The sequence below is a fragment of the Ascidia mentula genome, chromosome 6, assembly GCF_947561715.1.
Source record: "Ascidia mentula chromosome 6, kaAscMent1.1, whole genome shotgun sequence".
In the NCBI taxonomy this organism is placed as follows: Eukaryota; Metazoa; Chordata; class Ascidiacea; order Phlebobranchia; family Ascidiidae; genus Ascidia; species Ascidia mentula.
This window is the reverse complement of record NC_138571.1, coordinates 8,708,099-8,723,048: the sequence shown is the minus strand read 5'-3', so window position 1 is coordinate 8,723,048 and position 14,950 is coordinate 8,708,099. Positions and strand designations below refer to the sequence as shown.

The 14,950-nt window shown below is 37.5% G+C and overlaps 3 protein-coding genes and 1 non-coding gene across 5 annotated transcripts; 3 read left to right on the top strand and 1 right to left on the bottom strand.

The window, feature by feature from the left end:
* The first annotated feature begins 1,778 nt into the window (after positions 1–1,778).
* On the top strand, positions 1,779–2,751 carry LOC145905521 (proteasome subunit beta type-3-like). Its single transcript, XM_082992748.1, has one exon. The coding sequence runs from the start codon at positions 1,874–1,876 to the stop codon at positions 2,489–2,491; it is 618 nt and encodes a 205-aa protein (XP_082848874.1). The 5' UTR covers positions 1,779–1,873; the 3' UTR covers positions 2,492–2,751.
* Positions 2,733–4,699, top strand: LOC145905520 (MAP3K12-binding inhibitory protein 1-like). Of its 2 annotated transcripts, XM_082992747.1 has the most exons (8): positions 2,733–2,852; positions 2,916–3,026; positions 3,089–3,169; positions 3,228–3,322; positions 3,499–3,569; positions 3,881–4,033; positions 4,163–4,378; positions 4,666–4,699. In XM_082992747.1, exons 1-8 carry the CDS (start codon positions 2,787–2,789, stop codon positions 4,668–4,670), a joined length of 798 nt encoding a protein of 265 aa, XP_082848873.1. In that variant the 5' UTR covers positions 2,733–2,786; the 3' UTR covers positions 4,671–4,699. The 2 variants fall into 2 exon arrangements, with proteins under 2 accessions (XP_082848873.1, XP_082848872.1); XM_082992746.1 differs by lacking the exon at positions 4,666–4,699 and having other exon boundaries at positions 4,163–4,569.
* Positions 4,700–7,843: 3,144 nt separating this feature from the next.
* Trnat-ggu (transfer RNA threonine (anticodon GGU)) lies at positions 7,844–7,917 on the bottom strand. Its single transcript has one exon. It is a non-coding gene; the product is annotated as a tRNA-Thr (tRNA).
* A 645-nt stretch (positions 7,918–8,562) lies between these two features.
* LOC145906827 (sodium-dependent glucose transporter 1B-like) lies at positions 8,563–14,895 on the top strand. Its single transcript, XM_082994300.1, has 12 exons — positions 8,563–8,713; positions 8,863–8,945; positions 9,724–9,892; positions 10,008–10,124; positions 10,238–10,345; positions 10,463–10,571; positions 12,271–12,425; positions 12,487–12,644; positions 12,713–12,850; positions 13,102–13,231; positions 13,568–13,681; positions 14,223–14,895. Exons 1-12 carry the CDS (start codon positions 8,650–8,652, stop codon positions 14,363–14,365), a joined length of 1,488 nt encoding a protein of 495 aa, XP_082850426.1. The 5' UTR covers positions 8,563–8,649; the 3' UTR covers positions 14,366–14,895.
* Positions 14,896–14,950: the final 55 nt, after the last annotated feature.

Genomic DNA, 14,950 nt, shown 5'->3' with positions numbered 1-14,950 from the left:
CACAGAGTGCGGATCTGCTTTCATTTGAAACCGTACGGATGCCCGTTTCACAACATTCTAGTATATCCGTTTGTTGGTGCATGTATACATTTGCCGTGATGAATAGCCATCTTGCCAAACTGGTGTACACGAGTTACACGATCAGCCAGGTGCAGACAGTGTAAATGAGACGCTTGCGCAATCGTTGGACAATGGGGTTGGTGTAAATCGCTCTGTTAAGCGCAGGCGGGCCTTCGTTACGCTTGAAGTAAGCCTCACCCGGTTTTACCCAAAAGCAAACTTGCACTTAGGGCATCGAGAGTTACCTTCTACCTAAAATTGTTGTTATCTGTTTTAACTCCCACTTTCCTGCCATTAAAAGATTTGCTTCAAATTTTATTCTTAATTAGTTATTGTTTCTTTGCTTGTTTTTCATATGGTGAAAAACACAAATCAATCATTTTTCCACTGGTTGTAATCTAATAGTTTTGCCCAGCCTGGAATGTGTGGTAGATTAATAAAACTTATTTTACATAACGCGTGAAAGCTTTAACGAAGAAAACACCCGGTGACAGTTGTTGTCGACTAAATTGAGTGTGGCCTGGCGTGTACGAAGCGTGGTATTTTTTATTATGGCCAACAATTCGTTTTTCCCCCCAAGAATTGGTTGAAAATGCCACACAAACCAGTACAGATCCGCGTTCCGATGGTGAGGGATCTTATCGATAACTCAATATAATGACAGTTCTTTTACGAAAAAGGGAAAATAGTTTGCTCTAGCTGAACTCTTAGTGGTAGATTTGTTTATGCCAGAGGTTCTGCACAAGTTGTTATCTGCAAGCTGGCAATAATATAAACACAATATGATATTCTTTTTTTAATTTGTTTTAACTTTTTATGATTACTACATTAAAAAAGCTGATAGAAAACAGTTGTCGCTATATAACATATCGTGGTCGCACAAACAAAATTTACTCTTTTTTATGATTTTTAACAACATTTTCACGACTTTGACAAGTAGCCTAAGTGTGTATTATTTGCACTTTTCCAATACTGAAGAGAAACTTTTGGTCGGTTGTTGACCAGTTTCGTCGTGTGTGTTATATTCTGAAGATATCGGCAATTTTACTCGGCATATTTGGGTATGATCACAGGTTCTATTTTGTGCTGTTTCCTACCAGAGGGAACGTGTAGATTATAATACTGATATTACGCAAATATTAAGGAATCCCGAATACTTCCACTTTCGTGTGTGAACATTTTTCCTTTCTTAAGTCGTCTTGCTTTCATTAATTTACTAAAAATGATTCTAACGCTGCCTAAATAAAATAAAAATTTTATCTTCCTCTCTTGTTATAAACGCTGTTACATTAAGTTTTGTCTTTTATTGCTGTTTTCCCGACGCTCCTACCGAGTCAGCTGTGTGTGACAAGCTTTTAGCTACGCATGGGGAGTGCTAGAGGTACTAGTGGCCCTTTTCTGAGTTTAAACCCTTCATATTATATTATTTTAGACATGGCGATGCTTATTTTAGCGAAATATATTTGTCCTGAGCAAGAAAGCTGATTGATTTTCCCACAGAAATAAACGTTTCCATGCTGCTTGCTTCCTGTTTCTTTAGATATGTCAAGAATCTCACTTTGGTCTTAAAAGAAACTTTTTACGCATTGTTTGTTGGGTTTCGTTTTAATAATGACTTAAAGTACTTTTATTATGAGTATACTATGCTTTTATCATTATTGGTTTGTGTACCAACGTAAACAGTACATTTCTCTCCTTGGATACAAACAGCATGAAAATTGCGCATCATTGTCCACTTGCGATTTTTTAGGTTAGACGCAAAAAACTGTCATAAAGTATACCCAAGGAGTGAAAAAGACTAACATCTATCAATATGTCTATCATGTCATACAACGGTGGTGCGGTCATCGCAATGAAAGGAAAAAACTGTGTCGCAATTGCATCAGACTTGAGGTTTGGGGTGCAAGCACAAACGGTGGCGATGGACTTTGAAAAAGTATTTCCTATGAATGACAAGCTCTATATTGGACTAGCTGGACTTGCAACAGACATACAAACCGTGGCCCAAAGACTTGGTTTTCAGCTAAAGTTGTATGAGTTACGGGAAAATAGAGCAATGACTCCTAAAACCTTCCTAAGTGTTGTATCCAATTTGTTGTATGAAAAAAGGTTTGGCCCCTATTTTATTGAACCTGTGATAGCTGGACTTGACCCTAAAACTAAGGAACCATTTATTGCATCTTGTGATTTGATTGGATGTCCAATGGAGCCTGAGGACTTTGTAGTCTCCGGTACCTGTGCGATACAAATGTATGGAATGTGTGAAGCCTTATGGCATGAAGATATGGATCCTGATGAGTTGTTTGAATGCATTTCGCAAGCTCTGCTTAACTCTGTGGATCGTGATTGCGGTTCTGGGTGGGGAGCTGTTGTTCATGTTATTGAGGCTGACAAAGTTACAACCAGGCGTCTTAAAGCACGGATGGACTGAGTTTATAAAACAAACTAAATTTAGCTGTGCTCTTCTGCTAATATTGCAGCTTTTCTGGATTGAACTCCTGATCCTCATTTGGCTATGGTTATATTATAAATAATATTTCAAATTAAATGTTTGACACAATTTATAATGGCCATTATACTGTGTTTCAAATTGTGTTGATAAAATTGTTCCAATTTGTGCAACTGTTAATCCCATTACATGTCAAAAGATAAATTTGGATATTGTATTTTGTGCTCATTCGTATATGCTAGGTGATATAATGATAGGTTTTTTGCACTGAAGCAAGATGTCCAAAACTAACGAAAGTGTTTTAAACAAAATTCTGGAATCCATCAAAAAATTTGCTTTGGAGGTATTTTTTGTTGCATATGGTACCTCTCCAGCAATTGTAATTAATGTTTATGTGATTTGTTAGGCTGATCTTCCTGATAGCATTCTCCAAGTGTCCACTGGTAGTTTGAATCAATCCAAGTCAAGCCCCACACAAGTTTTTCAAAATGCTCAAACCATGATTTCCTCCATTCAGGTTCATATTAAACATCAAAGAGTTCACCCTATTTTTTCTACATAATTTTTATTTAAATACAGAAAATTCTGGATGAATCAAAACAAGAACAACATTATGAGATAGATCAATCTCTGGTTCAAATCACTGCTTCCAAACAACAGGTTTGGCCAGTTTGTCAAAATCTTCTAATTAATTGCTTAATTTGTAATCTGTTTTTAGTTGGACAAGCGAATTTCTTCATTCATTGAGCATGCGCAACAGTTAGTTGATGGACAAAACGTGCAAGACTTTTGTGGGACACAAAATTCAACAAGGTAATAAAGGTATTTTTGTCCTTACAACCACTGTTATTGTTTAGCAGGGTAGTTTGCCGCAAGCAATCAGTTTAATGGTCTGTATTTTTTTGAGATTTTTGGTTACTAAAGATTAAAAGTAGTCATTGAAAAACTGTTTCTATATTTTGTCAATAACAAAATATGCAATTTCATAGAGATGAAGGTGGATGTGCAAGAACACAGGCACTGTTTAGACCAAGACCTGCTAATGCTACTCATCTAGAAGGTTTTTTAATAAAGTACATTGCTTATTTGTGCCTAAAAGTAAAAAAACACTGAGGAAGCGAGATATGTTTCTTGGGGGTGGGTGGATGTGGAATTGTAAACAATTACATGGGCAAATTCTTTGGTGATTTAAATTTGCCACCATTATGCTGAATATGAGCTGGATATCCATGTGGTCAGTTCCCCAACCCTGTGGGCAAATGCAATGGTTAAAATAAAGTGAATATTGTGAAGTTGCAGTATGCCTTATTAATAATTGTTATTCTACTGTGATGTGTTGATGGTTCTTAAAATCTGTATTGTCCAACACAGTGAAGAGAATAGAAAACACAGAAGGACCCCAAATGCAAGTTAACTCCCAAGGAAACTGGTGCCCAATTAAAAGAAACACAAACCAATCTTATCCTAACACTGGAATTCAGGAACGTTTACATAATTTGGAACATCACACCAGTATTCACTCTGGTAAGAATGTAAAACATTAATTTATCTAAAATTTATTTTTGCAATATCACATACAACAACTGTCTATTTATTAGTTTAGAGGCTTTGATTTTTTCTGAATCTATATTATTACGTAAAAAAAACTTTTAGAATCAATCCCACGAAATGTTTACGAACGATTAAAAACATTGGAAAACCGACTTCTACAACTGGAGTCCTTTTCGCCGGAATATTTTACAAAAGCAACAGAACCTGAAATAAAACGACAACGATTAAGTCGTGAAGACACAACCCAAATGTCAATTGATGAAATTGATGACAGAATTCGGTTGTTGAAACAAAATCTGTTGGGAGGAACAGGAAGAGGTCATTGACCTATAATTTTTTTTTCGGTGCGTTACGATTTGTCGTGTTCCCCCGTTTGTGGTTGCGTCGGATTGATTACCTCAAAGATACCTGAGATAGGTTCTTGTTTTTTATTTGCTTAACTTGTGATGCAAATTTTGCATTTACATCCACTAAGAACTTCTATTTAAAATAAAACTCGTGGTCACGTGGTGTTTAGCATGGGTACAATTTTCTGCTACTGCAGTGGCGTGCAGACCGCATCTCTGTGTTTAGTAATTGCGTGTAACAATGCAATGGGTGTTTAGGTTGAATGAGCAGACATTCACGGGATGTTGATGGGACGATGGTGTTTTGGACAGATTCATCATGGTTTTCTGTCAGTCAATTTTTGTTGGCTTTTGTTGAAAGTATGGTTGAAAGAGTAACAATATTTGTGGAAAAAAATCACAAGGTTGTCATCCTACTGAGTCCTATTCTGTTAGTTCCGTCTTTTGTACGGGCATTTAGTTCAAATTCATTTTCTGGAGAGTCGCTTTAGGCGACATATCTTTATTTGCACACCTTGCATTGTGTCCTCAAAACAGGCGCTAAAAAATTTTGAAGGACCTAGAAAACAGCCAATCGTTTTAATGTTGCATCTATAACGTCCGTTGAACGCGCCCCGGTTATTGGCGCGGAACGTCTTTAATCGGTCTCAAACTCGCTCACTCAGTTGATGTTATTCTTGTTATCGAATGTGCAGTACGCAATCGTACGCAAGATAGAATGAATTCGAAGTGTAGACGATACAGACGTCGGGTGGAGACGAAAAGACACGTAGGACACGGTTTCTACACAGAAGGCAATGTGTCAAACAAATACACTTCACACGTAGTAAATTACAGCATAAGGCTCACTAACTATTTGGGAACGAAACAAGCAAAATAAACTACAATGCGCCACCATGGTTGGGCGACAGAATATTGAATACACCACGCTTCACGTGTGTACAAATGCAAGAGAGACATTGTAAGTACAAAGGCAGCGTCAACACCGTGTGTAAACTTAATTACATAAACAAGGGCAGCTATATACTTTTCAGCGAACTGACTTCGCAGTTAACTTTGCCTAAGTTACAGTTTACACATTTCGGTTATGTGGTACTTCAGTCGTATACACACATATTTACAAAGAGACTCACCAGAAAATGCTCGCTCGCAACACAGATTTGCAGATTTAAAATGACGTAGCACTGTGCTGCACAGTTGTCAGACACAAAAGGATAAAACCACGTTGCCAGTGTTGCCAGATTTTTTTTACCAAAAACGCCAAATTTTTTGTTTCAACACGCCCAATTTCTGCAAAAACAAATAGCCCAAGTGCCCGCAGTATTGATGAAGTTTACACATATCAGTTACGTACACCACTCGTCATTTCATGCATATGGTTGGCCGCGCTCATCTTACAAAAACACTTCACGGAAAACTAAGACCAGGTGCAATACACATGACCCATAAAACTGCATTATTTTCAATGCAATATGATTATGACGTCATATTTCGTTGTGTGGTCAGGTTGTAGAGTTTGAAATACGGCTGAAACAGCGCTTCGTCACATAATTAATGAACTAACAATGAAATTTTTAAAATACCAAACACGCCCAAATGCGCGCAAGGTGCAACAAAAAAGCGCAAACGCCAAAGACAACACGCCCAATTGGGCGTAAAAAGCGCCGAACTGGCAACACTGCACGTTGCGTTATATCACTTAAAACTTGGTCTCTTTTATTATTACGTCACAGACCGATTGCACCACACATTAGTGTAGAGAAAAAAAGTGCATTCATGGAAATCAGCAATTACTGGCGAACAAGATGTAACAGTAATGTTTAATTTTCTGCTTGGCCTAACATAACTTTAATTGTATTCATACGCAAAGTACACTCATGTGGAAGAGTATGTATTCTCTTGTATTATTTTCGTCATATTTGGACTCCCAGAACATCAAATGCGACCCGACTTTCTGCATGCATAGCAGTGCCAGTGCTACGCAAACTTTTACAAACAGTCTTTCAAAACTCGACAAAAAACTATGATGTCACTATAGAAGTAGTCACGTGAACGCCACCCAGCCATAGAGTTTGCACTATTGAACACGGTGATATTTAACTTTTAGATATTTGACTGATTGAAAATTGTTCAATAGCGAGTAGTGCGTTAAACCAACATTTGAATCAAATTTTCTGCTATATTGTACTAAATGCAGTATATTTGAAGCCAAATGTTCGGGCGTGGCGTGATTTTCCAAACGATACACAACACGACATTCGCCTGCATTTTTATAATCATTTGCAGTTTTTGTACCAACAAAAATGTTTTGGGTGCAGCGGAATAATTGCTCGAAAACATACTACGTCCAAACCGAAGGCTTTTTCCGCTCTTGTACTTCGCTTTCGGCTGGATACGTTCACCCAGGCGGGCCGCATGATTTTCTTTATATTTCCCCTGGTAATTTTTCACCATGCGGTTTGCCGGTAGTGTAATGTTAGGGGGCACAAATTTTTATTATGGTAATAACCCCCTACATCTGCAATCAAATAGAAAGACTGATTGTATCATTTCGTGGCGGCCGCTTATTGGTTTGTCGCAATTGGGAAAAAATGGCCGTCAAATGTTTTGATCATCTGGAAACCCTGTCAGCGAATTGTCCAACACTTCGCCCAAAATAATGTGACCAGTTTTAATTAAAGTCATCAATATGTTTTTAGGGGGTACGCTTTTGGTTTGAAATAAAATAAACATTGTAGCTTGGCGTTTATTACCCATAACATCATCGCAATTTTAATGTATTCAATTGCCTTGTAAAAGAAAAACACAGAAAGTATCGCATGACAAGCACACACAACAACGCAAAATCTGTGACAAAAATCCCGCCAGTATGGTAGTAAACCAACAGCATAACAATAAAAGTAATAACGCAATAAACACTAAAACATAAAAACTGCGTGCAGAAATATGACACAAAGATAGCCTACATCACAAAAAAGATCAATGTTCACTTCACACGTGTCCTGCACATCGAAACAAGAGGAGCAGTCGAAGGAAGGAAGCAAGCTTCATGCATGAAGGAACATGTAGACCTAACACAAACGTTGATTGTGGGAGACAAAAGTTGACAGTCACCAAGTCAGTTGTGCATTGAAAAACAAGTATTGAACTATGTCATTTTCATTCTAAACAGAATATATTTTGTCGTAGACCTGTTAAATCCAACCTAGATAGTTTCTAGGTGATTGTATAGTCACCACAAAGTGGAAGTTTTGCTTGGCCGTTTGGTCAGCAAAGTCGTCTGAAAGTCACACCAGCTGAACAGTGGCCATCTGTCTGCAGCTTACACAATAGATAGTTTCTACCATTAGGTTTGCAGGCTTGGCAGCCCAGGCATTGCAACCTAGCTGGATCAGCCACTTTTTCTTGACAAGTCGGAGCAAGATTTGAAAAATCAAGCTCCCGGTGAGGTTTGAACTCACGACCCTGGGCTAACCAGGCCCAACGCTCTACCAACTGAGCTACAGGAGCTCAGTGGTTTCACGGGGTATGTTGTGGCCAAGCCTGCAAACCTAATGATCGCGATACAATAGCTGTGACAACTCGTTTACACCTGGCTTGTGAGATTTTATTTTCAAACAACATTTTGAGACAAACAACTTGTTTTTTGTAAGACTCCCCAAACAATCAACGCAATATCTTTTGCAGGGTTGCAATCGTTGTAAAACTAAAAATAAGAACGACTGAGAAGGAATGTGATACTACATTTTAGAAATCAGCATGATGACCTTTTTTAGTCGCGATGTGATGCGGTGTGCAAAGCACAGAAAACGCTTGCATTTTGATTTGGGTCAAGGCATATTAAAAAAAGACGACTGTGGCTCAACCAATTTAAAATTAAATAATAATAAGATTTCCTAGACCTTCAAAATAAGGACAAATCTTATAAACCAGAACCGTATTGCAACTGTTCGACTTTGATTAAAGGTACCCAGCACAGGGCAAACTGGAACTTAGTCAAGTTGAAGTATTTAAAAGTGTAACGTATCAGTGAGCATTATACGCTTCGTTGCTGGTGGGTGTCAGCTGCTGAGACAAGGGGTTCTACACTCTAATCGAAGATTCTTGTTTTACTGTGTCTTGTTAACCACGAAAAACGTTTTTTCTAGTTGTTTGTAGGTTAGCGTGTGTAGCTTATCCTGTTCAACTTGAGATATTGACCTGGAATTTATTTGCTTTATTTGTTTCCGGGAAACAGGCATAATGAAAAAGGAATGCAAACCGGAAGCACGTGACATGGAATTGGACGACACACGTCACGTTGGAGGTAGATGCGCATTTTTCATAGCGCATATGCTTATATTATACATACAGTATATACAGACACCTAATAGTGGTTACGCGCTAAAATGGCGTTACAGAACATTCTCAAACACAAACTTGGAAAATTCCTTTACACTTTTTTGCTTGGTGCAGGTGATGAAATATCAAGCATTTGTTTTCCTGGATTTACAACTTACTCCTTCCTGTTCGTCATTTATCTTGCAAGAATATGTCATGTAAGCAGCATGTCGTTTAATAAGAAGGCGAGCACAATGCTGATTGCAATTTTGCAAAAAATAAACTTAATCCTAATTGATGCAAGCATATTTAAAATAAAATGGCCAAAGCCTTGGATCTGTAAAAACACAACGAACGCCTTTTTTAGTTAATGGATTTAAAAATATATATATATTTTGCCCTCTTCATACAAAATTTCCTACGAAATTTTAACTTCGTATAATTGCAGCAGCTGAACAATTGTTTTTGTAACAGGCCACTTATCGAGGCTGCCTAGACTTGTTGGCCGTGTCACATGCTGTAAATGTTCTTTTCGGTCCTTATGCTTGTATACCGGGGTAACTTTTGAGACCTGTTCCTGCTATATGAGCTTTATAGGCATTTTAAGTTTCCCGAAATCAAAGAAACAACTACCGTTTTACAAAAAGCATTACTGCTTACAACAAAGTAGAATTTTAGAACGCTGTGCATAATTGAAAAAATAGAAGCATTTTTTGAAAAAAACGTTTAAACGAACCCCTCGGTCTCCATTACATTGACAGGCCATACTGACCTATGTCGTAATGATCAAAACCGCAGTAAACATTTCTCTATGTAAACAGTTAAAGAGAGCAAATAAATAAACAGTGCACTTGTGAAACCTTCAATATCGACCTAAAACATTCTAATTATACCAGACTACAGGGTCAGATTTAGTCAAATCTGTGAAGTGTAACTCGAACCGACCATTAATGCATTCTCGCCGGAAAAGTCAAAATAAATATTTGAACAATGAAGGGTCTGTACATGTCAATGCCATCACCCACACTCCTCTTCCTTGCCCATAATGTGGACAGCACAGTAGCTGAGCTATCTCCAATGTTCACTGGACGTGCTATTGGGATGATGCTTGGTGCTATGGTCGCAGGATATCTTCTCAAGTTCGGACGACCCATGATATCGCTAGGTGGGTAAGGGCGTTTGCATAACAATAAGCGTTCCAATTTTAAAACGTTTTGTCTGTGTTTGCAGTTTTTTGGGGATAAGCTTTCGTCTACTAGGCTATATCGTTTTCTTGGTAGGTTTTGCGGTATTGCTGTCCGGAGTTTTCATGTTTTTCATCCCCTTCGTGAAATCATCTGCTATGATATTAACCCTCATTGCTCTTGCTGGACTCATGGCTGGATATCTAGATGCGGGTTCGTAAATTTAACAATTCGGGGATTCTGAAAATAGTAAAGAATTCTCATCTCATCTCATTCCATTTTGTTTACCTTTTATGTTTATATGTTTAACCATCAGTTTGTGTCAGGCATGCAAGCACTTCTTCTTAAGCTGTGGGGAGAGAAAGATTCTCGTCCACATATTCAAGCATTCCACTTCATGTTTACGATTGGAGCCTTTCTTGCACCCTTATTAGGTTCTACAGATCATTACTATTATATACAAATTTTGTGATTTAAATCCCCACTTAAATAGGCTACGTGTCGACGTCCAATAGAAAATAATTGTAACAAGTTTAGTATTTAATATTTAGCTCGACCATTTCTTATTATGGCAAGTGCAACAAACGATGCCAAACTGAAATGCCCTGGATATTCGACAAACCTTTTAAATCATTCGTCATCTGTCAACGGTTCCACTGCGTAAGTGTAATTAAAATTGTTTGCATAGACCAGTGCTTTTCAACCTGTGGGACCATCCGCACTGGTGCGGATATGAAAATTTGTGGTGCGGATGGCAAACATGGTGCGGATGAGTGCGGATGACACTCGCCCGATAAGTAGGCTTTTTAGTCTGAGAATTTTTCATATTTGGTAACGAACACTCGCTTCAAGAAGCAACGCCAATCCTTCCCCTTAAATCGTCGGTAGGTTTCCAATCGTTTAAATTTCAAAACTGTTCGTACAAAACGGTGAGCAGGTTTTATAGCCAAAGCAAACAGGCAAATAACGCAATTAACTCTTACTGAGGCGCGCAGTAATTCCACAGGCGCAAGTCACATTGCAACACATGTTGATTACACGGTGAATCTAAAACGCCCTTTGTTAGGTCAACTGTAGGACACAAAACGATATAATTACACAACAGAAACGTTCAAGAGAGGGCAATTTATCATGCCGCCTGGAGGTTAGTATTACTTACATGCAGGGTGTCGGTTTATGCCTTTTTCACCATTCTAAGTGTTCGACACGCGACGCCACTGTTCGACACGGGCGGAGTGAATAAATGTTGAGTTACTGGTATATGCAGTACTACGAACAGACCAACGCTATTGTTATCTGCAAAAGTCCATAAATTGAATTACTATAACAACTTAATTAAGCCTATCGGTCACGCCAATCTTGTATCGGTCACACCAATCTTGCAACATTCACATCGATCTTACTAGTTTTCTTTTTTAAAAGATTGGACGATTTTCCTATTCACATGTAGTTGTCAATTTTATTTGCCGTGCATGCTGGGGGCAAAAGTGGTTCGAAGACGTTGGTGCCAGTATAAGTCGTTTAATTTCAAACCGCAAACAATTATTTGGAGAGAAATTTTTATTTCGAGTCTTTATCAAACAACATTATTTAACTGGAACGGTTACGTAGTGTTGAAAACTTAATGGCATCATCGTTCAGGATCCCCACCCCAAATAAATTTTTCTGTTTAAACAACTGAATAAACGCAACTACAATAAATTATAGGACAAAATCCATGCAACACCCAACACTTTCTTTAACGTTCGGCGAATAAGCGCGTTAAACTTAACATTGTTTCCAAACATAGGGCATTGTTACCCAACACGTGTCATTGTTACGAACCAAGTACCATTTTTCGTTCAATCGGACGTTAAAAGAGACAAAGCATACCAACAACGTGCAAGGTTTTTATTTGTTTTGTCGTTAATTCAACTTGTATTCTAAACCTGGTCTTTCTCATGCGTTAGTTACCAGATACGACATTTTTGCGACAAGCACGGCAATTTTTCTCAAGATGTTCGACACGCAATAAACAATCGACGCCTTGGTTACATTTTATGCGTTTGGCCGCATTGTGCGGATGAAACTTTGGTGCCATATAAAAGTGCAGATAGTCTTTGAAAAGGTTGAAAAGCACTGGCATAGACCATGTGCATAAATAGAGAAACTCTACGGTGGTTCGTAAGGGCAATCGCAATCTCCAAATTCTAAATCAAATCCAAATTTCGGATTTGGAATTAGAGGATTTTGCATTTGAAGTCGCGATTTGAATTTGGAGATAGGGTGCTAAGTTCAGAAACAGGGCTTTAAATTGGAAAAATCGCTATTTAAATACAGAGATTAAGAATGTTTAATATGTATATTTGTATGTTTACAGTTTTGTTCAAATTTCGGCGCCACCTGCAGAAGAGGGAATAAACCCTGTATCTTACGCATTTATTATTTCTGGTCTTTTTATGGTTCTTGTGTCGCTATTTTTCTTTCTGATGGCTGGATTAAAGATCATTCCGAAAATAAAACTCATTCGGAAAGGTAAACACGTGTTAAGTTGTTTTAAGTTTTTTTCAACTTTTATCTTTTATGTATATTACAGGAAAACGAAATACCGAGGAAAGACCTGAAGAACCTTTTCACAAAGTCTGGCTTTTGTTTTTGTTGGTCGTTCTCTTCTATTTCTTTTTAATTGGTGGAGAGCATCCCTACGTTGCATACATTTTCTCGATTGTGGTTTGCACCGATCTTCAGTTTTCAGTAAGATTTCAGTAAAACCTTCAAAACGGAGCAAATCTTGTTTTAATTTATGGATTGCATGTGTGCAGGAATCAGATGCGAGTGTTCTGAATTCAGTGTTATGGATTGGTTTTGGTGCAGGTAGATCGGCAGCGGTTGTGGCGGCCAAATTTTTTAAACCAAGTACCATAATTCTGGTCTGCCTTGTCGGCGGACTTTGCTCCATGGTATGATTAATTTTTGCTTGAATTTTATTAATTACTTTTAATCTTTGATTGGTTCACAGGATTCAAAAGAAACTAAGGTTACATTTTTGCCATTTTTTTAAATACATTTTTCGGACTTTAGTTTTCTGCAACACAACTACCAGTTTTTGAAGTGGTGGTTTAGTAGGCTGCGTTTTTTTGCACATTTTATTAGTTTTTATTCGATGTATTACATTTACAAATGCTTGAAAACAATACTTAAACTCTAACAGATCTTGCTGAGTGCATCTGGCACAAGATTTTATGTTGTTCCTTGGATCGCTACTTTTTTCTACGGAGCTTTTCTTGCACCACTTTACCCGGCTTGTGTCTCGTGGACCTCAAAACTTACCAACATTTCAGGTATTTCTTTTACTTTCATGGCAGTGCCAGAAGAACAATTCTTAATAATTATTATGCCAGGCAGCAAGAATAGCACTTTAACTTTTATGTTTAGGAGGGTATAGGCTACATGGGCCCGTTGGTTCGCATATGATTCATACTTTTAATCGTATCATTGATAAATTCAATTGAAAAATACAAAGTAAAAAAATTGGTTGTTTAACTGAAACAAGTATAATTCTGTTCTGTTGTGAGCTGCACCCAGAGGCCACTGTTTCAGCCTACCAATCTCACAAAATTCATATTATTTTGCTCCATTTTTATTTGCATAATTCTGTATTTTTTATATCAATCAAGGCAAATATATGTTCATATTCAATTTTGGAAATGCGATTGGTTCGATGAGCATGACACCTGTTGGCGGAATTTTATTTCAACAACAACCGTTGTCTGTTATTTACTTCAGTACAGGTGAAAGTGTAATGATAATTTAATTCATAAATTCATTTTGATGAACAAAAGTTATGAAAGATGCCAGAATTAGTGTATCGGTAAAGCTCAAGCCCAAGTTGGGTTTGGAGAAGTATAAGAGTTTGTTGTTGAAAAAACACCTCACAAACACAAAACTAATAATTAAGCGTATTTAAACTGCAAATTATTTTAACAAAGGATGTTGCCATGTTTGTATGAAGTGGACCTGGTTCAGATTTTTGGGCATCATTTTTTATTACTAAACAATAACAACTTTCCCAATCACATTTTCGCTTTTGGGGTCCAGCCGTTTATACATTGCTGTTGAACCATGCTCGATTTTGCTCGCTTTTCTTGCATGCACTCATTGTAGTACTGATGATGAACGCAGTTAGTGTTCGAAACGTTTACTATTTCTAATGTATAACAGCATTCTAGCTTTGGCTTTCATCTTCAAAGTTATTAACTCCAAATATTTTGCACCCATGCTCGATTTGTTTCATCAAATTCACACTTTCACGCGTGTTTTGATCATGTGCAGCATTTGCTCTGGCTAATCTGATCATATTTCTCGTGATGATGGTTTATGGAGAACATTTCGACGACGTCGGAAATATGCGGCTGGAAGAATCCCAGCAATGTGAAATGCCTTTAGCCGCCGTCGACCAACTGAATACCAACTGACCATTCAACCGAATCCATGTTTCTCTGATAAACGAGTATACGCTGACCACATTTCGTGTGAACATTTTAAAAATATTATTAAAGTGATTTTTGTCAACATGAAATCAGTTTGGATTGGAATTTCGTAATATTCAACTAATTTGATATAACTGAGGTGGTAACTATTAATAGACATCATTGTTTTATTATGAACGAAAGTTGATTGGAAGTGACTACTGTCCTGTAACAAAACTTCGCTCACAGCTTCGTGATTAACACGTGTTATATTTTTGTGGGATTACTTTCATATGAAACATTATATAGACCATATTTAAATACTTGTATATGTAGTTTCAAATGCAAAACAGTAGGATGTCGTATCTATCGTCAATACAAAAATTTGTGACTATTATACATTTTTATTTGCTATCGCCCCATTTACACCCTCCTGCTTCAAACCATGTGAGTGAAAGTATTGTAAAATATTTCTTGAAACCTTCAACATTAAGACTAGAACATTACTTCATACAATTCCCATTATCACAGTTTTCTGGTGAAGTTCAAACCTAGCAAAAAAATCACGTGATATTGCTATCAGTCCAAAGT